Source organism: Pteropus alecto, unplaced genomic scaffold (genome assembly GCF_000325575.1).
Source record: "Pteropus alecto unplaced genomic scaffold, ASM32557v1 scaffold134, whole genome shotgun sequence".
NCBI lineage: Eukaryota > Metazoa > Chordata > Mammalia > Chiroptera > Pteropodidae > Pteropus > Pteropus alecto.
This window is the reverse complement of record NW_006436283.1, coordinates 12,495,937-12,522,395: the sequence shown is the minus strand read 5'-3', so window position 1 is coordinate 12,522,395 and position 26,459 is coordinate 12,495,937. Positions and strand designations below refer to the sequence as shown.

Here is a 26,459-nt window from a genome sequence, read left to right as displayed (position 1 = left end):
GCCTGGACACCTAGTGACCCAGAAGCGGTCCTATGGAGGGGCTGGCCTCCAGCACCTACACCTTTCCAGCCCCTAAGTGGTTTGATGGCCACAGGCTAAAATCAATAGTCTCGGAATTTTAGATGTTAAGAGACAGATCTATCACGGGCTTTAAAAGAAGCTGGTGTGTCGTGAGGCTGCCTATCTACTGCTGTGCTTTCACGAACGCCGGTGAAACCACGCTTGCAGGCAGAACCCAGGGCAGAAGGACTCGTGTCTGAGCCTGTGTGGCCAACACACAACAATGCCACTCTCCAAATGGATTCTCTGAAAGTTTTAATTTGTTCTGGCAATAAAACTAACACAGCATACGGACTTAAGCCCTCCGGCTAGGCAAGACATTATGGCCCTTGGAGAAAGCACCAAGGCGGCTGGCTGGGGGTGGTTAAGACGGACTCTTGGTGGGAAAGAAATGCACTACGAAGATGAATTACGGGAAGGTGTTAGGTGTCAGGGCCCAAGGATAAGGATACACTGGGACAAGGATAAACTGCCCCAGCCTTAATCTAGTGCTTAAAAAGAAAAAAATACCCTTCCGTTCAATTATTAGGGAGAAGTCAGGGGAGGGAGCGTGGACCGCTTATTGCTTGCCCCTCCTTGGACCCGCAGGATCTGAGCGCGCAGGGAAAGAATGGAATCTGGCTGGTGGGAGAGCTAGAGTGGAAGAGGGAGTCACACGGTTCCCGGTGTCCGTGAGTCAAACCCTGGGCTTGAACTGCAGCCCCGAGGGCCGGAACGGCATCTCTTCCTTCTGAAGAGGACACCTGAGCTCTCAGGGCTGAGAATGTTGTTAGCCTTCTGGCCCCTCCGGACCCCTGGTTGTTGGGAAGCCTTGGGGCAGTAAAGTTTCTCTCCAGGAATTTCTTTCCTTGTCAGGAAGCAGGCAACTCTCCTGGCAGAAATGTTCTTTCTACTCAGTCTGCACCCAGGAGGGTGGGCATGTGGTCAGCACTCAGGAGGGGCCCCCAGTGGCTCACATGTCCTGTGCTGGAAAATGTGCACCTCTTTTTCAGAGGCTCAGAAATCCCAGTCGTCCACCTCCAGCTCTTCCAGGTTTGTTACGAGGCCAAAGATTCCACTGTGATCTTGAGACTGGCTGCCCTCGAAGCTGGTGATCGGGGCGACAGGACGAAGTAACTCAGGCAAAGCCTCTGAGGCACGTCGCTTGATCTGGGGGAGGAGAAAGAGTTGAGGACGGATCCTGTTGCTCTGGGACCCAGGACACCCAGGGGCAAGGAACCAGGTCCCTGTGACAGATGGGCCTTAGCAGTCAAGAGTCGCTATAAGGAAGGAGCAGCATCTTTAAGGGGCTTCAGAAAATGGTCATTTCTCTCATTTGAAGGGAGGAGGAGAGAATACCTAAAGACCCTAAAGCTACGAGAATTGAGGGAATCAGAATCACAGGCAAGAAAAAAAAAATGGGGAGCCTGGGCAAAGTGCTTGCTACTGTACCTGCTTGAAAAAGGAATGGTTCAGGAGGGTGCTGGCACTTGGTCTGCAGAGAAAGGGGAAGAGAGACCAGCATCACCCCACGTCCCAGATTTCCAAACTCCTGCTGCTCATCTCTTACCCTCAAATGCCCCTCGACTTCTTTCCTCAGCTCGTTAAGAAAAAGCAGCCAGAACTCCTCAGCAGGCTTCTTAGCAAACCCTCGTGCTGACCCCCGCCCCTTGCTGTGGGGGGCTCCAGGCTCCTCAGGGGAAGCCAGACCTTGAGAGGACAGATGCACCCTCTCGAACCCTGCCTTACACTCGAGGGCCCTCCGCTCCTCCGAAAGGCCGCTCCCAGCCGGGGGGCGTACCTGACGCCGGGGCTGCGCTGCAGGCACTGCTCCACGAAGTGGTGGAAGTGGGGGGAGAAGCTGCGGTGATAGGGGTGGGATGGCGCGTCGCCGTTGGAGGTCCTGGGGGTGCCGGCGGCCAGGCTCTCGCTCAGGCCAGGATTGGCTGCAGAGCGCGAGGTGCTCATGGTCAGCTCCTCGGCGGGGATGGTGCTGGTGTCCAACAGGCAGGGCACGGTGCCGTTCAGTTTCTCCAGCAGCATCTGGGGAGGACAGAGCCGGGACCTGGCTGGAAGGGGGCCCCTGGAAGACCTACAGAGTTTCTTCACAGATACACTTTTCCCAACGCACAAACGTGATGTGGGGGTAGCAGAGAAAAGATACAAGTAGAATAAATAACTTTTCCAAAGGGATACTGGCCACAGGCTGGGCAGCCACCCGAGCCAGACCAAAACGAAGAGGGGGAGCTACAAAAAAAAGTGTCCCCCTTCATCACGGCTGGAAGGAAGGGGCTCACAGTCTCCTCTCCCCTTATGAGGCATCAGGTCCTTTTAAACTGCAGGGCCCTCTCCCTAGGGTGAAGGCAGCAGCGGGTTACTTTCTTTGAAGCCCAGCCCCACTTGCCAAGCCCAGGTGGAGCTGATGGGGTCCCTCATGCAGCACCTGCGGCACCGCGCCCTGGGCTGTCACTGCGCCAGGCTGCACAAGAGCCGTGCGTCCGGGGGCAGGCCAAGCTGTTCGAAAGCCCTCAGACTCAGCACATGTAAAACCGGCCCCATCTTGGGGATCACTGTCCCGGGCCCTGGAGATTTCTCTGTCCAAGTTAGAAACCTAGAAATCTCTCTAGAGCTGAGATAATGTGGGAGCAGCTAACCACAAGTGGCTATTTATATTTAAGTTAATTTAAATTAGGTTTACAACTCAGTTCCTCAATCTCACTGGCCACATTTTAAGTGCCTAACAGCCACAGCTGGGTAGTGGCTGCCATACTGGACTAACTAACGTTTGCATCATCCCAGAAAGTTCTATCGGACAAATGCTGTTTTTGGATAGGTACCTCTCAATCACCTTAAATAGCCGTTCGGCTCTTTCTTAAGCATCTTTCTGTTTCTATCTTACTTAGGTTTTCTAGATTTCTAACCTAGATTTCCACACCCCGCTCACTAGTCTACTAGATCTAATCCAACTGCTGGAGTGACCTTTCTAAAACATATACCTGATGTTATCATTCCTGTGTTTATAAGCCGTCAGCAATTCTCCACATGCTTTGGGACAGGAACCAAATGCCCTGGCATGGCATGCAAAGCCCTCTGTGACCTGCCTTTGCTTCCGCCTTCAGCCACGTCACTCGGCACCCTGTGCCCCCTACCCCACCAGATGCACCTGTACTCCGGCCATTTACCACTACTTGCTATTGCCCAGATCCTGTTCTTTGACTCTGCGTCTTTACACATGCGGTTCTCTCTGCCTAAAAGTTTCCTTCTAGTTCCCATTCTTCAGTTAATTCCTATTTGCCTTCAAGACTCAAGCGTCACCTCCTCCTAGAAGCCTCCCTGGGCCCCCAGTTCTACAGAGTTCTCTGGCCATTCTCTTGCTGCCCACCTCCCCACAGGGCAAGCAGTCTGTGGGTTCAAGGGAGAGGAGGCTCACTCAGAGCCTGCAACCCCACCCGCACTCCCTCCCAGCGCTAGCTATGTTCCAGGTACCTGGGGCCCAGGCAATCCTTGCCGCAATGACCCAAGTCCACTCCTTGGACTCGGTAAGGCCTGGATAAGCCTCTTCCCTGGGACTACATCCCAAGGGGAGACTATGCCACTGGCTGTGTATGCCTAAGAGTGTCTAAAGGGCAGTCATTGTAAGGGGCAAGAACAGAAGCCTGAGAATTCTAAATTAGAAACTGGCCTCCTACATGCATTTATCAAGGTAGGAAGATAGAACGTATTTTATAAATTTATTACAGTGTGTGAGCATGATTTATACATTGTAAGCAGACACCTGGTCTGTGGACCTCCATGGACACCCCTGCTCCAGGCCCTGCAACCCTCTGTGGTACGCCTGCTCCTGAGCTCCCTCTCCTGGGCTCCATGAGCTCCGTTTCCACAGCAGTTATTACGTGGAGAAGTAAAGTCACACAACCATGTCCCCATTGGGGCATGGTTGTGTAAGGAAAATACTGTGACTCATCTAAGTATCCCTGGCCAGCATCCTGAGTGTGGCAGGTACTCAATAAGCCTTTGTGGAAGGCAGACAGGCAGGCAGGCAGGCAAGAAGGAACCACTGGGCTGCAGACTCACCTGTGTGGCAGGCATATCCTTAAAGGGGACATGGCCATTGGCCAGCTCACAGGCTGTAATTCCCACACTGTAGATGTCAGACTTGGCATCATAACCCTGAAGATTCTACGGTGGAAGAAAAAAGGCACAGATCACTCCATTTGTAGCCTTGGTTGTTCTCAGAAAGGGAAGGGGGTGGAGCAAACACTGGAGAGAGGGAAAGAATGCCTGTCCCCAAATCAGGACCAGCTGCTACGACTTTCCTTGCCTACAACACTGAAGAATAGCTGTGATTGGAGAAGGAATGACTATCTGGTGATGGTATGGCGCAGGCAGGAACACGTGCAGGGCCCCACGCTCCTGCTTGGTATCGGAATGGAGAGAAGCCCAAATATTTCCCAAATGCTCATTTCTCATGAGATGGGATGATTTCTGAAGGAGAGCTGAAACAGGCACAGTTTGGGATCCCACAGAGGGGGAACTACTTCATCTGCAAGGGGCACATAATAGCCATACCAAGAGGCTGCCCAGGCTGACCCACCAACAGAGAAGCCCCCGTCCCGGAACGCTTCCTCCACTCGGAAGCGGAGATCGCCGCCCCCAGCCCAGGAAATTCCCAGAGGCTTCCTTGGGGTATCCTGAGGTGGTGGGGACCATGGCTCCCTGGGACCCAGCACAGACCTGCTGGAGGACCTCCGGGCTGAGCCAAGGCAGAACCTTGATACTGTACTTGGGAAAATCGTGGACCACACGCTGCCGCTGCCCATGGTTGATCATGCTGAGGTTGCTGCGCAAGCCAGACAGGTAGGCCTTTCCATCCGCGGAGATCAGAATGTGGCTGGCTTTGACGCTCCTGGGGATGAGGGCGGCGGGGAGGGGGAGGTCAAGGGGCAGCAAGAGACCCCCCCACCACACACCTTTGGTCTTCATACACTAGATCCAGTTAGCTCTCTCTCCTGCCAGCTTGTGTGTGTGTATATTATAAGTGTATATATACATATTATATACACATAAATACATATTTTTATGCAGTTTTGAACATATGCAAAAAAAGAAAAAGTAGCATCACCCCATTTACATGAGATTTTGAAACTTATTTATATTTTGTTACAGTTCTCTTTCATGCTCACAGACCTCTGCTTCCCTACTAATCTGGACTTTTGTTCCTGTAAAGTGTATCACTGTTTTGTGGGCACATATTTTCAACTTACCTGATGCTACTGTGTTATGCGTCCCATTCTTCCTTTCTCTCTCAGGGCTATGTTTTCAAGATCCATTTGTGTTGCTATCTGCACACATCTCCTCCTTGCTTCTAACTGCCACCTGCACTCCAGGGTGGGATCTAACCCTTTCATTCATCCGTTCTTCCAGGGACACTCACACTGCCTCCCTCCATGAGGAGGAACAGTGATGCCGTGTACATGTCCCCTGATGGACCCGTGTGAGGGTTCCTTTGGGGTGTACAGAGAGACGCAGCATTGAGAGTCCTGGTTCCCAGGGACCCTGACTGGCTGCCTCAGGTCACCTTCTAGGATATGGAAAGGACGCACCACCTTCTCACTGCCCTGGGCCTCCTCCGGCCTCCAAATTACACCAGCCTCCAGTGTATGAGGTGACATCCTCTTGTTTTAATTTGCTTTTCTGATTATTGCTAGATTTGGGTGTCTGTTCATATGACTGTTAGGCTTTTTGATTTCCATTTTTATAAACTTCGTATCCTTTGCCCATTGTTCTGTTGCTTTGCTATCTTTTTCTTATTGATTCACAAGATTTCCTTGCTACTAATCCCCTTGTGTTTTAAACAAAGCTAATATCTTCCATTCTGTCGCTTACGAACTGTGTTCAAGGTGTCCTTTTATTAGAGAGAACTCTTTAATTTTGACATAATCAAATTCATCAATTTTTTTTGTCTTATGTTTTGTGCTTGCCAAAATATTTAGAAGTTCTTCTATGCCTCAGGTCACAGATATTTCCTCGTAGATCTATAGTTTTACATCTGACATTGAGGATTTTAATCCGCCTGAAGAGCTCCTTTGTACATAGAGTCAGGTAGCTAGGGGTTCAGTTTTAGTATCTTCCCTACTGTGAGTTGCTTTTCCTGACACCATCTACTAAGCAATCTGTCTCTCGCCCAGTCTGTCAGCATGAGGCCGACTCTGGGGCACACACACCGGTTTGGGTGGCCCCAGGAAGGGGGTTGGGGGTGCAGAGGCTCATGTCAGATGTTCCTTTCACACAATACTCAGGACCAAGCTGCTCAGTAAAGTTAGCAGCTTTAGCACTGACAGGCTAAAATGCTTTGTCCACTGACTCAGGCAAGGGCAGAATCTTGAGCCTTGATTTAAACTCTGGCTTCACTATCTTCAGTCAACCCTCCTGTGCACAGTTTACTTGAGGGCTCATGGGCACAGATCCCCACTCTTGTAAAGGTGGGTACGATTAAGAATGCACCTGTGAACATATCCCATGTGGTGGATGTAGTCCAGGGCCTTGAGCACCCCCTGCAGGATGTAAGCAATCGCCAGCTCATTCATGCCGTCCATGAAGTGTGTACAGATGAGATCCTTTGCGGAACCTGAAGAAAAGAAATTATGAGAAGGTAGAGAAGGGTAACAGGGAAGGAAAACGGCACGTAAGCCAGCTGACAAAAGAGTTCCTAGAACCGTTCTCTGCCAGGACCCCTTTCCCACTCACCATATGCCATGAATGATGTGACAACCCACAACTCATTGTCTGCAATAAAGGTGGCTCGATATGGCAGGATGTTGGGATGGTTGAAGAGTTTAGAGACATGAAGCTCCCCCTGAAAGCAACGGTAAGCTGGAGTCAGTCAAGGAGCAGTGAGGGATGAGGCCCCACAGGAAGGTGGCAGCATGACTTATATGGGGATCTGGCTTTTTCTGGGTGCTCCTCTCAGAGGGGGTGCCCTCCAGTACGAGAGAAACGAGGCTCCGCCACCTCTGCGGGAAGCCAGCACTGCTTTGCCAGCTTCTGCCCAAGTTTGGCTCCGCGGGCCAACCCCAGGGAGCCTCAGAGAACAACTCCCGCCAACAGGGAAACTGCTAACACAGCACTGGGTCCCCAGCTCGCCGCCTCGGAGGTGAGGAAAACGAACTGTTGACTGAAGACTTATGAAGGTCTAAGCTTAGCTCACCTTCAAGGGCCAAGGCACAGAACTCCCCTTTAAGATTAAAAAAAAAAAAAGTTTTCCTCTCTAAAGGAAAATGTTGTAGTCAATAGAAACAAGGGAGGAAAGTATTAACAAAAAAATGACAACTACTAAACATTACAAGATATTTCTCCAATAACCTCAGACTGAGAGATCCCTTCCTCAGGAGCAGCTATAGAGAGCGTAAGACCTATGGAATTTTAAAATAAGTTTAGACAAAAGATGTGGGGGAAAAAAATTGGACAAAAGAACTATAGAAAACCTAGGGCCCTGGCCTCTGGGCTGTGAGCTAAGGCCAAACAGGCAGCACCTTCTATGTGTCTGTCTGCTGCCTACAGAATAAAGAAAAGAATCATAAAGTCCAACGTGCTCTAGAACAAACTTGGATGTGTTCTTTCCTAAATTGCTAAGTTGGGACTCACTTTCTGTCCCATCCTCGCACCCGCAAAACTACTCTAAACATGTGAACTGGTATTAGAGCACCGTCAGATGAGCATGAATCCAGAAAAACATTGCGAATGAAGAAGGGGGAGGGGCTGCAACTAACTACTGAAAATACGCTGACCCAGGCCCTAAACTAAGGAGCTCCCAGTGCCAAGCCTTCATCAGCCCAGGAGAATTCAGTCCTCAGTCGGTTACTCGACCTGTGGTCTCTCCCGGTTTAACAAAAGGGCAGCTACCTGCTCCTCCAATAGAAGGGAACCTCAGGCTAACAGGACACTAAGAGCCAGAATATGGTCACACATGGCAGTGCAGGTAGTTCCACACCTGGACCAGGACTGCCTGGGTTTGAATCCTGCTTCTACCACTTACTAGTGTGCGTGACCAGGGCAAGTGACTTAGGCTCTCTGAATAATGAATAATCAATAAGTGAGGCACAGAGGAGTCTTTGGAGAAGAGGGGAATATAAATTGAGCTGAGCAGCATTATACAATCTTTACTGCGAAATGCCCAAGATTCTTCAGTGAGAGCTTCCGTCACCTGTCACCTCTTGGCTCGGCCTACCTTCATTTCCTGCCAGTTTTTTCAGAAGTCAGAAGAGATGCCCTATAATTACTACTTGAACTAAGAGCCCACCTTCCAAGTTTCACATTCACATTTTATTACCTGCAAGAATGTCACCATCTCATTGGAACAAGCTTCTAGATTAACCCTTCGTACTGTCACGTACTCTCCTGTTGGTTTGTACCTTGCTAGATTCACTGTCATCAGATCCTCAAATCCTTTGCCTAAAAGAAAAGAGGAATGCCATAAATTAGGACAGTAGCCACAGAGGTTTTTGACTTCCTTAAAGAGACTTGATTTAAAAAGAAAATTCAGTGTCTACGGCCATGCCACCCTGAATGTGACCGATCTCTGATTTCGGAAGCTAAGCATGGTCAGGCCTGGTTAGTACTTGGATGGGAGACCACCTAGGAAGACCAGGCATAATAAACAAACAAACAAACAAATTAATTAAAAGAAAATTCAAGTTAAAGCTTTCGCTACTGTTACTTTCATAGCTGACATTTCCTAATTTTTCTCCTTCCCAGCCAACCATTCTGACTGCGGCCCAGAACACCACAGGTGCACAGCCAAAAAGAAACAAATTGCAGAAGACCGCCTTTCCTGGTGACACGGTCTCTTTCCCATACTTGGAAGAAGACCTGCAAAAGCCAGTTCTGTCACCACTAGTTGACAGCCGCTGACACGCATGCATCTGGAGATGCTGGGAGAGCTGCAGGAGTCCCCTGGAGCAAGAAAGTCAGGACGGTCCCTGGTCATTACCTATGACGGTGAGGAGCTCATAGCACCCTCCCTCCGGCAGAAAGCTGCTCATGATCTCCTGTTTAGAGAAGGATGCTATCGACTCTGAGCTCGCCTCATTGGTCTAAAGAGAAAGAAAAATAGATTAATAAGAGAAAACTGGGGGTGGGATGGGAGTCAGGAGGTGGTAAGTCAGACTCCTGAGAAGAATGGCATCTAAACAAACAGAAATTCTGACTCTGGGGCAAAGAACTAGTGCCGGTATTTTTTTTTTTTTTTTTTAAATGAGAAATGTAAAGCAAAACATGAGATGTTCAATGCAGGAATCAGTACCAGTATCAGAGCAAGTCAGTGTTAGCGCTGTCTACAAACGGGGGATGGGGTAGGGCGGCGGTTTGGGGGGGAGGGAGGGGAGGACAGACAAGGGCCAGTCCAGGCAACTGTTGATTTGTTTGTCCTTTCCAACAACTGGCTCATTTGCTAAAAACTACGAAATTCTTACCTGGGGAAAGAATGGAGAAATGCACATTTAGAAAAGAGAAAAGGGATGGAGAGGTGAGAGTTTCTCTTGAATTTCCTGCTGCATTAGAGTCCTATTTTTAAGTCTCGACTACAAGATCCCAAAGGTCAAATGCTGAATCTTGCTATAGGGAAAATGTGGCCATAAGGTCTCCCCATCCCTTTAGCAAACTAATACCCCAGACCAATCATTCCATGATATGTCCAAGGGAAGCAAAAAAAAAAAAAAAAGCCAACACACTGGGCTGCAGGGGAGGAACACTGCTGCCAGGTCATCATCCTGGGCATATGTCCAAGGGAAGCAAAAAAAAAAAAAAAAAAGTCAACACACTGGGCGGCAGGGGAGGAACACTGCTGCCAGGGGTCATCATCCTGGGTAGCAAAAGTAACCTGCTCCCTTGATCCTGCCCATTCATGCTGCAAATAAAGCTGGATCCCAGCCATTCAGGATGTCAGTGTCACACCTCTGGCCTTTGAGATCCTGAAGGGAAGTGCCCAGCAAAATTTGTGGCAGATGAACAGCTTTTCCTTCAGCTGAATATGCTCAGTTTCTTTCTTCCAGACCTCGATTTATTTGTATGACTTAGGGACCATGTATTTTTCTTTCTTCTGGATTCTCTTTCTTTGGATGTGTGTCTCACTGAAATGGAGAACCTTAGGCCAGGTTGTACTTCACATACTGCATTCATGAACCTGACTTCTAGTCAAGAAAAGGTCTTTGTGGTCTACGGCCATGACACCCTGAATAAGCCCGATCCTGCCTGATCTCGGAAGCTAAGCAGCAGCGGGCCTGGTTAGTACTTGGATGGGAGACCACCTAGGAAGACCAGGTGCTGTAGGCGTAAAAAATAAAAAATAAGAGATTATAAGCTGACAGGGTCCTTGCAATCTGTGAGGTCAACCAAGGGTTCCTCACCTAAAAAAAAAAAAAAAAAAAGTCTTTGCGAACACATGAAAGGCTCCTGGCTAAACACTAACCAGAAGGGTGTGAGTTGAGAATGTTCTGACGTGGAGGTACCACCTTGTTGGGGATCCCTGATGTTTCAAGTACATCAGGTTTCAAAACAATTGATGCTGCCAATGGGGAAAGAAAGCAAGTGGGGTTCTGTCTTTTGCATCACCTCGTGACAATGAGAGCACCTAGTCAAGCAAAATGGAGCTTCGTCAGCAAATTATATTTCTCATTTAATCGATTTTTATAGTTCTAAGATTTATCCACACTGTTGTATTTAGCTATATTTTAAGCCCATGCTGTATCATGTTCATCTTGGTTGATTAATCTAATCCCAATTTATCCATTCCGATGTGGATGGGCTTTTGAGGTTGTTTTTCAGTTCTGTTACTCTGAACTGTGCTACTAGAAACACATGTGAATGTGTCTCCTGATGCACATATGCAGGAGTTACTTTAAAGCTTATACCTAGGAGTAGGAATGCTAGGTCCCAGAGTATATGAACAATCGACTTTATGAGATAATGTCAAATTGTTTTCCAAAATGATTACACCAATTTACACTCCTACCGGCAATATGTATATGTTGTTGATCCACCTTTTCCCAATACTTGGTATAGTCAGACTTATTTTTGGCCAATCTCATTGTGGATCTGATTTACAATTCCATGACTGCTAATGAAGTGGAGCATCTTGTTGTGTATTTATCGGCCATGTGGGTTTTCTCCAAGGTGAAATGCTTCTTCCTGTCCTTGTCCATTTTTCTACTGAGTTGTTTTAATGTAGGAGTTCCACAAAGTAGATACCACAGAACACTGATCCTGGCAGTTAACTCATGAAAAAAGTTTACATGTCCAATTAAGTTCGAAAATGCAGCATATCCTCTCATGGAGAATTACAAGGTAAACCTGTATATTAAACGCTGCAAGAACTTCTGTAATAAGGAAACTTGCTCAACTTTGTTTAATCTGGAATTTACCAAACATACTTTTCCAGAGAACCCTTTTGTGCCTAACGTCTGTTAAATTTGGGGAAAGATAATTTGAAAGAGGCTACTTTAAGTAAAATACATGGAATTGTGCAAAGAGCAGAGGCTTAGGGGCCAGACAGAGGCAGAACTGGAACTCAGGTCTATCACATACATGCTCTGTGACCCTGGACAAGTCACTTTAACCTCTTGGGATCTCCCGTTATCTCATTAGTGGAATAATTCCCATTTCATAGGGTTGTCGTGATAATTAAATGAGATAAAATATATAAAAAGCCTACTGCTGTGTCACGGGTACACAATAAATGTGAATTCTATTCTTCTCTTCTCTCTTTCGCTGTCTCCTTTTTGGTCACTCTCCTGCTCAACAAATAAAATGGAACACAGAATACAGAGGATCCAAGCAGAGCTTGATCAACGGTTAAGATTGGTTTGATTTTGGTTTTTACACTTGCCTGTGTTTTCAAACGCTCTGAAAACAAATTCTAGGACTGTTTAATAGCTGCTGTAGCTTCTTGAAACTCTCTTGTCTTCAGAACAGTCTTAGGATACTGGTTACTACATGCCAGACGCCTCACACAGGTGAGAGAGGTACATGACCAAGGGACAAGACAGAGTAGTCATCTGAGCAAAACGCTTAAACCAGGAGCTCTGAGATGGCGACTCCCCACTTGTTGAGAATTTACAAGGTTCATGCTAAGTCAGTCTTTCAGAATCCCATCTCCTGACCCTTATACCTCTAAGCCCCTGCACATATTCTTTGCTCTGCGGATCCTGTGTTCTCAAGTACCAATCCACTCCTCAGTGAAGGTCAGTTAACACAAACCCAGGGGGCTGCTTTCAGACCCAGCGCTCCACCCTGGCCTGAGTATTCACGTGCTTCGGCCCCCGCCTGCTTCTATGATTTCACCACATACCACCCTCCCCTGACCTGTAAATTGACGCTCCAGTCTTAGAAAACTCGCACTAGCTGTCCCTTTGTTTGGAACACCCCTGCCCTACTCCTTCCTGCCCCTGCCATTGTCTCATGGCTGCTTCCTCCTTATCATTGAAGTCTCAACTTAAATGTCACTTATTCATTGAAGGCTCTGTCCAGCCAAAATAGGCTCCAAGTCCCTTTATTACTCATCTTCCTTTACTTTCTTCACAGTAGGTATCACTGCCGTTTATTTATCTATTGCCTGTCTCTTCTACTAGAATGCAAGCTCTAAGAGGGCACAGACCTTGTCTGTCTTGCTCACTGATGTATTTCCCAATGCCTGCAACAATGCTGGCACATACTTTAAAAATCATTTAAGCAAAGTTTGAACTGAGGTTTTCTGCCCATTACCTTGTCATTCCCATGGGCTGAAGAGGAGGGTAGGGTGAAGGTACCAGCCAGTTCCACTGGAGACAGGGTTCGACATAATGCCCTACACTGGGAATGCCAGCCCTCATTTAGGGGCACTTTATAGATCAGAATCTGATACCCGCATGTGAGAAAGTATAGCAGGTCCTCAAATAACATTGTTTCATTATAACTGTAGGAACTTAACTCTGGCTCATATCAATCAGCCTATGATAAAGTTGGTTCGTTAGGCGTCATTTCACTTAAAGTTGCAAAACCTATTGACGATGGTTAAGTGAGGACTTACTGTACTGCAGTTCTGAGCAGGTAACAATACGGCCCCTATGAGAACAAATCTAGAACTGCTTTGTATTTGAAGGTCTTCTCTCTTCTGATCTCCGGGCAAACTCTTTAATGTTTCTCTGATGTGAGAAAGAGACTTTGATGGGCAGCTGGGGTCCTGAGATTAAAATATTTATTATATGCACTCTAAATAACGCCCTCTGGAAAAAACTACAGATAGATACTTTTTTTTTTATTACCTATGTCCTGCTTCCTCACCATGAGTGCATATAAGACACACTGTCTACCAGGCTACCCATTAAAGACACACTCTTGCTGAGCCAAGTAGGGAATGATTCTGTAAACTACTGACGTGATTAGCTGACAATGTGACAGATAGTTTTTTGCTCTCTTTGTTGACTACAGGAAATGACTCAAAAGTGTCAGCTTTAGAAAATAAAATTCTTGAGGTAATTGGGAATATGAGTTCTGGGGCGATCTGGAATTGCGTGGAATGAACTAGTCAAGTGGGTGCTGTGGCTCCTCTACCACTCTATCCCCAACCTACTGAAAATAATCCTAAAATGGAGACTTTCTACTTTGTGGATGTTTTCTAGGTCTGGACTCAGAGAGAAACCGACCTTTGCTGAGGAAAACAAACAAAGGTAACATTTTCAAAGGATGAGGTCTGGTCTGACATTGCCACAAGAAAGGCAGGTTACTTCATTATATTGTTTTAGATTTAAAAAAGGTCAAAATTCAGATGAAACGGATGAAATAGTTAGTCCATTTTCTTTAAACACAGCACGGCACAGTTTTATTAGTGTAATGTATAATCTCAAATTTCCTAGAGAGAAACTAATTCTCTCAAAGCCTTTTCTTAATTTCCCAACCATGAAAGCATTCTATTCATTTTAAAGCATTTGAAAAATACACAAGCTACTGATATCCAGAAATGACCACAAAATTAAAATTTTGCTTAAAGAATTCAAAACAAAGTACAATAAAGCACACAAAGACGAAATTTATGAAGCGCTACTAAATAAACACATTCAACTTCCCATAGGTTTCACACAGGATAACTTTTGGTATAACATCGGCAGCTGTGAGAATCTAAACATTACATATAATTAATTGGCATTGTACTTTGGAAAAATACCTAATTGATCTTATAGGGAACAATTTTGGTCTCCTGACTGGAAAATATTGGCTCTGAGAGAGGTGCTCCTGACTAGCAGACTGTGTAAGCACACTCGGAGAAATCCCTAGTCGACATCATTACCCTTCACTCAACCATGGGGTTGCCTGCAAAGGTGCAAATGTCTGTCACCTGAGAAGAGTAGGAAGTCTATTCAGAAAAGGCTTCTTACTCTCTCTCTTTAAAAGACATGTATTCACATTGTCAAAAATAGCTTAGTATACTGTACACATCTAGTAGTATTTCCTTAGGTAAAATAAACCAGAGGAGTAGGAAGCGGGGCAAGAGGTCTTGTAGCTTTTGCCAATAAAAAATACATTTTGTTTTGAACTTTTTAATTTGGGGTTTTGTTTTTAAGGTAGGAGACTGGAGGTCCTGCCTTATAATCTAGACAGAGATCTACAGACTCTCTGGGGACTGAAATCTATTATTAATAAATTATATGGAGAATTTAGTGCCACTAGCCACTAAAAGATAACTACATTTTAGATTGCTGAAATTCTCTCCTTTTTTGGAGGAAGTTCTGGGTGACTGGTAGGGTTAGGAAGCTCGGGAGGAGACCTTTATCCCCAGGAGAGAGACAAAAAGTGCTTGCGACTTTTTCAGTTTTCAAAGCTCACATCAAAATCTTTCCAGGGTGAAACCTGAACGTCCACGAGTGAAAGAATTACACTTCAAATAAAGCTCAATGAAAGATAAGCAGAAACATAAAATGGTGAGCCAACAAAACACACAAATTTCCATAAGAAGTATTTTCCATGCAACAGCCATAGTGCTAGAGCCTAGAAAGTCACTTACTTTTCTCCGAGTGTCACCCGGAGGCTGCTCTGGAGTAGAGAAATGGATTGTTGGCATTTTGTTTTTTCGTAGAAGACATACCCACATTCAGAACAGCGATTATTGCACTGAAGACTACATTTATTAATGGAAACCACTTAAGAGTCATCACAGCAAAAAGTGCCTGCAGTGCTACGTATAAACACAGACACACATACACATGCACGAGATCCACAGTAAAAATGCTGCGAAAGATGGATAGCGTTTTAAACGTGAATCTATGGCTCTTCAAAACTTGGCAAGGCTACTGGCCTATGGGTATTCTCCGCTGAGAATAACTGCCATAATTCTGGTCATATGTTTTACTTTTCATCAGCATACAGTATTACTTTCAATAGCCTGGTTTCAGAGTCTTACACTGTGAACAATTCATTATAAAGTTGTGGTGATGGTCAGCTATTTCCCAGGAAGTGCAGGGGCTAGAAAACAGTTTTTTTTTTAAAGAAAAAAAAGTTTTCATGTAGCCACATGTGTTTGTGGGACCATTACCCGATTTGACTTTCCAGTCAGACACACATTCTACACTAAATGCAAAAAAAGCAAAAGCTTTGGGGCCTTCTGCTATTCTTGGTGAAAATGAATACAGCAAAGGACAAGTGAAACAACTTTCTGCTCTTAAATTGGACAAATTCTGTATCTGTGCTTTTGATTTTCTCTATTCTGTAAAATAGAGATTTGATAAAAATCATCAGAGTAAGACTTCTAACTGTAAAGTATTGGAATACATTTCCAAAAATCTTAAATTAGAAATAAGGGCATCTAACTGTATTGCTAGAGGAGACTGGCTGCAGAGTCAATTAGCTTCAATTTACCAAAATAAGATATTTTTTTGGCCTGGGACATCGGTTTTCTGAAACATATATGACAGGAGAAGTTTAAGACAGTCTATCATAGGTAAGAGCCAGGTAAACAGATTAAAGGAAATCAAACCCCAATCTTCCAGAGGAGAAGGCAAATTCCAAGTTGTTTAAAATTTGGTAATATACCCTTTATCAAGCTGTCAATAATATACAGAACAATCTCTTCATCCTTCTCAAATCAGAGACTAGGAAATTGTCAAAAGACAGCCAGAAATCCTACACTCAAGATGCTAAAATCAAAATACATTAATTCAAGTCACATATACTGGAATATTTTTAACTAATTAATTATAAACTGGACTTCCAACTCAATTTCCATCAATGCCAATATTTACTTTTAAACCATTGTATTCCCATTAATGATGGGAAGAAATTGAGAATAGGACCAGGATATGGTATATTTATTTCATTAGCCTTTCCTTTATTGCATAGCTCATTTTTATTCTTTATAACTAAATAAAAAAATAACTCACCATTTTTCTAAACTCTCCTTTGTCTAAAACACAACACTTCGACAAAGTTCACAAAATAATAAGACTCCAGAAGTTTGTTGAACAGCATTAGGGAAAATAAATGAATAGGTACGACCTAATAACTAGATTGACTTTTCAATTACGTAGCCTATCTGGGGGTATTCTGGATCAGTAAACCAATGCATTCAATCTGATAATCTGTTTCTTTAGCTATAGATGCCGAAGATAGTATCTTGGTGTTCAGACACAAAGAATGAGGCTCTGCTACTATTATTTTTATAGAAACGAATTTTATTTACCTTAAGATCACAGTTCCCCAAAAGGCTTAATTTGAAAACAGCCAAAGGAGAATGTCTGGGCCGTTAGGCCTCACAGCTGCAAACCTACTTTACTTCTGAAATCAATGTTCCGTTTTTTCCAATAGGAAGTTAACATTTTTTGTCTTGACAGATATTTTTCCTTAGTTCTCTTAAGTCTCGTAATTTCTACCATGAAAAGATAGGTCGACTAGATTAATCAGTAAAACCAGAACTTTTGTATCATTGCTGTCTATGTCTGACTATAATTTTATTTTTAAAATCTTCAAGGCTAGAGACTTTTAAACACTTAGTTTTTTCTTTTTCTTTTAAGAATATGTATTTCAACTGGACAAATACTTAGAAGAAACACATGTGCTTTCAAGTAAACACTGGCTTTCTAACGATCCAGACAAGCCAAGGACAACTGCCAGATTAGTTCTCAAATCTTTGCGAAACCATGGATTCAAAAAGGAGCCAAATAAATACAACAACTGTAGTTTACACCTGCCCTTAGAATTGCTTATTTCTCTAAACAGATTCAGTCAACAAGAGTAGTGAGATTTATCCTGAAGTGATGGCTAACTGCCATACTGTACTTACCTCCGAATAGTTCCAAATCTCTTAAGCCCTCAACAATGAACTTTTCCGAGACCCACCGCTAAAGAGGAAAACCCCAAAGAGAATTAGTATTTTTTCCAAGCCACAAAAAAATTAGCTATCAGCCATTAGACAGACAAACAAACACACAACTACAAAAACAGAATCATGCAGTACAGTTAAGATGCATTTCTAGAGAACAGTTTTGAAAAGAATCTTGGATTTAAATCTATTGAAAATAAAAGCCTAATTTCTGTCTCTATTCCTCGTTGACTAATATAATGAGTAATTCTTAATCTAACAGATGAGAAACACATAGTACTGGCCCTACTCATAAAGAATGTTTTCGATCTTCCCGTATATAAAACAAACTTTTGGTTCCACCTTCCTCATTCCATGGCTGTCTATTACAGAGGCTTAGGACCGTAAATGCCAATCTGAAAAACATTACTGGAATTCACAACACAGAAAACAGGGATGAAAGAGTAGTTTTTCACGAGCCTCTATTAGTTTGTAAAAGGAAACTGCGAGCTGCATCTTCTTTCACGCACTAAGATTTCTATAGACATCACTGCTTGCATTTTCTACCAAGTTTATAAGGATCAAACTAGCATGACCAATCTATGGTTCACTTTACTGGCTCATTTCAAACAAGTATTGGATTTCTATCAGACTGATCAGTGGTCTGGTTTCACCTGAATCAGACTAGGCTGAAATAGAAAAACATCTCATATTTAAAAGCAATGGAACCAAGATTATATTTCACTTAAGGACTGCTGTTAAAGTTTGGCTTGGGGATGTTCTTTCCGTGGGGCAGAGTTCAGGTTAAGGAGAGATTCCATTTTTCTTCTTAACAGTGAAGTCTGCTCTTTTCAATATAAATTGTATTTATACATAAACATAAAAAAAAAGATTAAGTAACATTCAGAAGTAAGTTACATAATATGGATTATAAACTGAAACTATAACATCATTCTCTGTCCTTGTCTGTCAATTTTTTTCCAAAGTAAGAAGGAAATAACACCTTAAATTAAAAACTTAATATAAAAAGTCATGCGCTATGCCACAGAATATTTAATATTTAATAAAACTAAATTGGGTCACTTTATTATTTAAAGAAAGTGGTATATTCACGATGTCTCATAGCACTTACACATTGTTATAAGACTTTTAAAATAATTACTACTGCATTCAGAAATTAAGTAATTGATAATCAATGAAATAAGATACTCTTTTATGAAATCATGAAAGCCTGTAAAAAAGTTAAAGCCAGTATTTGTTCTTGAGGCAATTTTAGCTGGTGAAGTTTTCAGGTGTAATAATCTTTCATGGGCAATGATTACAGTTTGATACTGATTTTTAAAACACACAAACTTGCTGAAAATACATAGGGAATGGGCAGATCATTAGCAGTTACATATCTACATATTCAACTCACTTAATGTTGAATGACTGATAGTCACAAAATAAGCCTTCTTGTTTCTTCTCTATCAGACAAGAGCCGGGTGGACTCTGTGCCTCCGCCTGCAAGCTCTTTTCTCAGGAGTGGAGGCTGCAACACACCTGCTTTACTTCCCCCAACCCTCACATCCATATGATTCTGAGCATCACATAAAAAAACACCTACAATATCTGCCCAAACATATTGGTTTTCAGAAAGTGAAAATAGTAAAGCCAGAAGAATAGAAACACTCACCCTAATTCGCTCTGGTTTACTTACAAGAAAAGACATGAGTTCCTAATGTGTAGACCTATGTCAGTGTCAAAATAAAAAAAATTAAACCTAAAAGAAAAATAGAAACAAGTTGAGTTAGTCAAATCTCCTTTTTTTGAAATATCTTTTGATTAACAAATACTACAAGTCTACCACTCAAAGCACTGTACTAAACCTATAAGTCGAGTTGTTCAGAGAAACTTTCAGTGACAATAAACCTGGGTGTACTTAGGCCAAAAACATTCTGAAATACTGCAATCTCTATATGAAAAGAGAAGTTTATTATGTTTTTTCTTTAATTTTTAAATTTCTCTTGCCCAACCCCCTCCCCACAACAATATCTTCTCAGAAGCAATTACCTTTATTTCTTTTGGTCGTTTAACCTGTTTTTCTTTTTCTTTTCTTTTTTTTTTTTAATCATCATTCAGTCTTAAATGTTTATATGGCCATGACTTATCCATTTTAGACATTTATCTGACTTCCTACCATGGTAGATGGAGACTAAATTCTCCTGCATCACCTTCCTGCACTCTACTTTCCTGCTTTCATTCTTCCAACATAGTTCTGGAATAATTTTAGTTAAAACAACAGTCCACATTTACATACATTGACATTACTTTGACTACGCAAACATGGTTCATAGCTGAGACAAATAGGTAAACATGACTATGTCTTCTTTCTTCCTATCCATTTTTTTCTCTAGAGTTAATAATTGCCTCATTTTTTCACTTCCTCGATTTCCCAGGTATCTATTAATAACTTTCTGCAAATACTTCAACATGTCTGCTATTTGTCTTATCAATGTATTTTCCATATACTCAAGCTCATCCATTCCAATTTTCCCCTGCGGACTGCCTCCCCTGGGCCCTTCGTCCTCCTGCTGCAATCCGGACCAGTGGCCTCCTAGGCCAGCTGCACTTAGCCTTTTTGGTGAGGAGATTTGTTCTTCCAATTCTGGGAAATGTTCTTGTATTATTTCTTTGCTAATCTTGTTGCCTCCCCTTCCTCTGTTCTCACGTTACAGAATTTCTAATAACTAAAGATGTACTTCCAGATTTATCCCCTAATTTTATACTTGTTTTACTCCTACTTTACAACTCTGTACTTTCCAGGAGATTTCTTCAACTTTATTTTCCAATCCTTCTACTAAATTTAAAATTTTGGTTACACATTTCCAAGAGCTTTGCCATTTCTTGAAGGTATCTTTTTTCATATCATCCTGATCTTGTTTTATGTTTGCTATTTACGGTCAAGAATTTACACCTAGAATGGCTAAAAGCATAATAAATATATCATTACCAAGTGGAGTTTATCTCAGGAATGAGATTAGTTTAAAATTAAATGTATACGAAACTGTCTTTATTTGAAGTTTTTTGCAAATAAATAACAACCAATTTTAACAAATTAAAAAAAAATGAATTAAAGTAGTTTTACCTTATTAACTGGGTAAATAAGAAAAAATATACAATCATCTCAATGGATGGAAGAAAAGCATAAGACAAAATTCAACATCAATTCATCATTGAAAAAATACTCTCAGTCAACTAGGAATAGTCAAATAGGAATAGAATAGAAATAGAATTTTACCATTCAACTTGGTAAAAGATATGTATGAAAATTTACAGCTAACATCATACTGAATGATAAAAAGAATGAATGAATTTCATCTAAGAACAGAAGCAAAGCAAGAATGTCTTATCCCTTCTATTCATCATTGTACACCACTTCTATTCATCATCTTACAAAAAGGTGAGAAGTAACAGGCATACAGATTGGAAAAGAAGGTGTAAAAACACTTTGTTCATAGACAACATGATTGTGTATGTAGAAAATGCTAAGTCTATGAAAAAATCATAAGATGTAAGAAAATGAATTCAGAAAGGTCAATTATAAAACCTAACTTTATTTCTACATACTAGCAATGAACAATTCGATTAAATTTTAAAAAATGATATTATTTATAATAGCAATAAAAACAAAATAGTTGGAATAATTTTAATAAATTATGGATAAGACCTATACATTTAAAATTCTAAAACATTGTTAAGAGGGCTTAAAGGTGATCTAAATAAGAAATATGCCATGTTCATAAATTGGAGGACCCGATATTGTTAAGATGTCAATTCTCTCCAAATTGATCTATAGATTCAGTGCAATCTCAATCCAAATCTCAGAAGATTTTTTAAAAGAAATTGACAGGCTGATCCTAAAATTTATATGTAAATGTACATGGAAATACAAGGGACCTAGAATGGCCAAAGTAATTTTGAAAAAGAACAAAGACAGCAGACTTACATTATCTGATTTCCAGACTTACTTAAACGCTACAGTACTCAAGATAGTATACTTCAGTCTAAGAATAGACAAATGGATCAATAGAACAGAATAGAGAATCCAGAAATAGACCCATTCATATATGGTCAATGAATCTTCAAGAGAGACCAATTCCCTTACACCATACACAAAAATTAACTTAAAATGGATCACAGAACTAAAAATAAGTTAAAACTAATAAAGAAAACAGAGAAGAAAATCTTCATGATCTTGGGCTAGGTAAACATTCTAAAAATGTACACCGAGAGCATGAAATATAAAAGAAAAATATGATAAACTGAACTTTATTAAAATTAAAAACTTCTGCCTTTGAAAGACACCACTAAGAAAATTAAGAATTGGGAGAAAACATTGTGTGTGTGCGTGTGTGTGTGTGTGTACAAAGGACTTTATATACAGAATATATAAAGAACTGCAATTCAATGAGCCAACTCAATTTAAATTATGGGCAACAGATTTAAACACAAGATACATAAGTGGCCATTAAGCACATGAAATTATGCTCGACATCACTTGTCATCAGGGAAATGTACATAAAGCCATAATGAGATACCACTACACACCCACCAAACTGGCTAAAAATAAAGACTGACGATACCAAGTTTTAACGAAGATATCAATCAACCAGAACTTGCATTCAATGCTGGTGGGAACGCAAACCAGTACAGCCACTTTGGAAAATAGTCTAATCACTTATTACCCAATAGTTCTGCTCCTAGGTAGAACCACTCAAAAGAAATGAAAAGATGTGTTCACATAGACTTGTACATAAATGTTCATAACAACATGATTCACAATAGCCCCAAACTGGAAACAATCCAAATGTATACCAACTGGCAAGTGTATAAACAAAACGTGGTATATACGCCAGTGAAATACTACTCAGCAATAAAAAGGAACAAACTACTGACGCATGCAACAATAACTTAAGTGTAAGAAGTCACACAAATCTACATATTGTTTCCATTTACATGAAATTATAGAAAAAGTTAAAATATTGTGACAGAAAGCAGATCATTGCCTGGGGTCATGGGTAGGATGAGGGACAACTTCAAAGAGATGAGAACTTTTTGGGATGATGGAAATGTCTGTATCTTAATTGTGTGGTGGCTACATAAGCATATCTGACAAAACTCAACAAACTATACATTTAAAGTAGGTATACTTTATTGTAGGTAAATTATATCTCAATAAAATTGATTTACACAGTAAAATGACTAAAATAAATAATCGGAAATGCTTTTGAAGAATCGAGAAAAAAAGCCCTGCTACATTTCCCTTTTTTTTTGAGGTGGGCTGGGGTTGTGAGCTGTGGTACAGTATGAGGTTGGGCCTTAATCGTGTACAGAGTTCTAGGAATCCTTAGGGCTGCTTCAGAGAAATTCTGAGAAATTGAGAGAAGCCTTCCTCCCTCCATGTTGAAAATCATTTATCCTGCCATGAAATAGTAAAAAATATATACTGAATTTGAAAAAAATATATATTATTAGAAGGTATGTTGTTTAATAACACGCAAAAGAAATTTGAGAGGAAACAAGGTCCATATCCAATAGAAAGAAAAGATAATGTTACTGTAGATAAAGAGATGAGTTTTATCCACAGAAAGAACTGTGTATGCGCTGGAAAAATACCGGAAATAGAAAATAAAGTCAATTCTAAAACACTGCATAAAATAATATAGCTGCCCATGTGGAAAGACCCAAGAACTGATTCTAGGCTGCCATATCAACAGCTTAACGATCTGAACCACTGGTTCCCAAACTAGGATGTGTTTCATATGAACTTGTGTAGTTCCAAAAACCTATGGATGCCTGAACTCCCAGCTTGAGAAATTTTAATTCCGCAGGTCTTAAGATACACACGTAGAAACAGGCAATGCTTCTGGAGTTCGGCAAAGGGAAACAGGTGGACCTGGACAGTTTCATGAAGGGCTAGGGCTTGAATGTCAAATAGGACTTAAAGAAAATGGGAATGCAAGCACGAAATTGTATTGGCTACTGATTATCTAGTGCTTGCTGTGTCTTGTCCACAGGCGTATCTCCCAGTTACAACAGAGTAGGCATGCAGTAATACTGAACGAATGACCAAACGTGCTGAGAAATAGTCAGCATTTTGCATACATTCTCTAACTAATGTGAGGGCGGTTTCAGAAGCAAAACTCCACGTATATGAGAAAACCGAACAGGTCTCATATGCATGCTAGAGTATGGATTTTATTCAGCAGGCAGTAAAAAGCCACTGTAGGTTTTGAACAGAAACGGGACAAACACAAAACAGTGGTCTAAGGTAGGTGTCTCTCAAACTTTACTGTGCATGCAAATCACTTGAGGATCTTGTTAAAATGAAGATTTTGGTTCAAAAGGTCTCAAGTGGAGCCTGGTCCTTCTAACAAGCTCCCAGACTATGCTGATCTGTGGACCATCATATTGACTAACGTTTGAGAAGCCTTGTTCTAAGGAGCATATAAGGAATATTAATCTGCAGAGGAACAGGAGAAGGGGAGGTGAAAATAACCAAGAGAAAGAAATGCCAGTTAGAATACAATTATAGTGAACCAGATTTGTGGTGATAAGAGCCTGTGATAGAGGGATAGTTAAGAAATAGAAGGATAAGGGAGAAGAAGAAATAAAGAAATCATATTTTGTTAGCAAGGATGCCATAAGTCACCTAGTCCATCCTTCACCCTTTGGAGGAATAGCTTTTACAGACTCTTGGATATAAGGTTATCTAGTCTCTGCTTGAAAACGTCCCATACCAGAGACTTACTACCTTATCGGGGAGCCCATTCTACCTGTGGGCAACTCTGATGACTCTGATATTCTTTTGTATGTGTGCCCAAGTAACTGGGAAAATACTGTGGCAACGACAAAACAGGAAAGCTCAGAGGTGGCAGTGGTTTTGGTGGAATGATGAGTGCAAGGTTTTAAATCATATTGCAGTTGAGAGAACAGTTACACATTCCAAGTTTATACACACACACACACACACACACAATTTATGCTATATGTATTTCAGTCTAACTGAAAAGTTAAGACTGACGCTCAAGAAAGAGGTTAGAGATGGCTATGTAGAGTTGGGAGTTAGCAGCTAACACTATACAAGTGACAGAAATACACTAACGGAGAAATGGTGAGAGACAAAAGCAGAAGGCTGGGAAGAGAGCCTTGGGATAGGTCCATAGCTAGGACATGGTGCTTGAAAGGCAGGCAGGAAATCAAGGCCGAAGATAAAATTTAAGATCCTGATTTCCCTCCTGGACCATCTTCCTTGCCCCAATCTGATTAACTTTGGCCTGTTCCTCACTACTCATCTCAGGTGTCCTGTACTACTGGAAGTCCTCCCTGACCCACCTCCCACCTATGTTAGGTGTTTGGCCTCGGTATTCAACCCTTACAGCTACCACACTCTTAACTGCCCATTTATTAGTTTCCTCCACTAGAATCAATTTCTTGAGGGCAAGGAATGCATCTTGTTCACTGTTGCGTTTCTGGGGTGTACTGTGCCCAACATATAATTATAGCACGCCTATATCTGCTAAATTTATAATATAATAGTAAAAACAATAAAAGCAGCAAGCATTTATGATGAACTTACCATGTGCCAGGATTTGTGCTAAATGTTTCACAGAGATCAGTTCACGATAAGTATTATCCCTTTTACAGATCAGGAAATTAAGGATCAGAGAGATTAAACATCCAAAGTTACACAGGAAAGTGATGAAGGACTAATAGATCTTTTTCAAAGTCTGTGCTCTAGCAAATAGAGAAACCTAGGGAGACCTGTCAAGACTGTGTGTGCAAAGATATAATGATGACTAAGAAGATACCACCTAATTTGACAATGCTGCTGACCAGATGCTAAATGGTATACATAGAATTCATTTATCTTGATTTTTTTTTCTTTTTTTTCCCCTATTTTTGCCACTGGTTTTCTAAATTCCCTCCATGTCTGGGGTTACAGTTATAAACATTGCATTTCGAGCCACAAAACCTCTATAAACCTAGTTAAAGGGTAGAGGAATAGATTTAACTAGTTCAGCACTGTAATGGCTGAATAGGCGCCTGGCTTGAGACAGGTAATCAGATAAGATTCGGCTTCTTCAACTCTCAGGGACAAGAAACAGTCATGGGGTCTCTAGAAAGTATGAATCAGTCAATGAAGAATTGTCTTAATGCCGCAAATACATAACTGGAATGTAGTTCTACTTCAACAGATATTACGATAAGAAAAGCATCAATGCGAACAGCTTTTCCTCTTTAGAGGAAGTCAAGTGAAGATACGTTAGGATATCTTAGCAGCAGGCTGGGCAGAGAAGTTAGTTCCCATCTGAAAACGTGAACAATTTTATTTAACCACATCTCTTCCCTCGCGCTTACTTCTCTACCTTCACCCCGCATCCCCCCACTCCACCCCGCCATCTCCATCACACATCTATCTACTGTGGGCACTTAAACATTCTTCGAAAACAAGACCATTAGAAGGTCTTTGTTTTGTCTGATACATGGATCTCTATCCTTATGGAGGCTTGACCCGCTAACTGTCCAGCTTGGGATTTGATGGGGATGGGAAGGGGGCGGGAGAGGTAAGCACTAGGACCTGCCCTCTCTTTGCTTAAGACAAATTGACACCTGGGCCCCAGGTTCGCCATCTGGAAGTCAGGGGGGAAGAAGGGAAAGCAAGAGCTCACCTCTCCTACCCAATAACACCGCTCGGGTGCCTCCCGGCCTGGCCCAAGCCTATTCTGCTCTCGGGCTGCAGCCCCTGATCGCGGGAATCGAGGACGACTCGGGAGAAAAGGGGGCCGTGGAGGGCGGGGGCGGGGGAGCGGGATGGCGGCTCCGACGAAGGCCGGCCCGGAGGAGATGGAACCGGCGACAGGGAGAGGAGGGGCTGATCCCTGGAGCGCAGCAGGCGGCCCCGGCAGTCCGGTACCTGGTCTTGGCGTTAGCAAGCTGCCCCGACCCCGTCTCAGCTCCGCCTCCTTAGTTTATGGCCTCGCCGCCGCCAGGCCGGTTGCCGGGATGGAGGTACGCAACGTGCCATGCGCAGTAGGGGGACCCCGGGATTGCTGGC

The 26,459-nt window shown here is 42.4% G+C and overlaps 1 protein-coding gene and 1 pseudogene across 13 annotated transcripts; one reads left to right on the top strand and one right to left on the bottom strand.

Annotated features, from left to right (window-relative positions):
* Window positions 1-298: 298 nt before the first annotated feature.
* Window positions 299-26,459, bottom strand: STRADA (STE20-related kinase adaptor alpha). 13 transcript variants are annotated; one of them, XM_025047035.1, is made up of 13 exons: window positions 26,319-26,459; window positions 19,035-19,121; window positions 17,342-17,399; window positions 15,071-15,099; window positions 9,029-9,131; window positions 8,369-8,490; window positions 6,787-6,895; window positions 6,544-6,667; window positions 4,774-4,945; window positions 4,114-4,218; window positions 1,841-2,082; window positions 1,492-1,534; window positions 299-1,209 (listed from the first exon to the last, which is right to left on the bottom strand). In XM_025047035.1, exons 2-13 carry the CDS (start codon window positions 19,068-19,070, stop codon window positions 1,057-1,059), a joined length of 1,296 nt encoding a protein of 431 aa, XP_024902803.1. In that variant the 5' UTR covers window positions 19,071-19,121; window positions 26,319-26,459; the 3' UTR covers window positions 299-1,056. The 13 variants fall into 13 exon arrangements, with proteins under 13 accessions (XP_024902803.1, XP_024902804.1, XP_015445114.1 ...); XM_025047036.1 differs by having other exon boundaries at window positions 19,059-19,121; XM_015589628.2 differs by lacking the exon at window positions 26,319-26,459 and adding an exon at window positions 26,074-26,201.
* LOC112480102 lies at window positions 10,250-10,368 on the top strand (annotated as a pseudogene).

What these genes read in the sequence shown, in the direction of transcription:
- STRADA (XM_025047035.1), bottom strand. Translation starts at nt 19,070, where the DNA reads ATGTCTTTTCTTGTAAGTAAACCAGAGCGAATTAGG. An exon ending in GTAAACCAGAGCGAATTAGG is followed by an intron (nt 17,400 to 19,034) that starts GTGAGTGTTTCT and finishes TTTCCTCTTTAG; the next exon opens with CGGTGGGTCTCGGAAAAGTT. An exon ending in GCCCGGAGGTCCTCCAGCAG is followed by an intron (nt 4,219 to 4,773) that starts GTCTGTGCTGGG and finishes CTTCCACCGTAG; the next exon opens with AATCTTCAGGGTTATGATGC.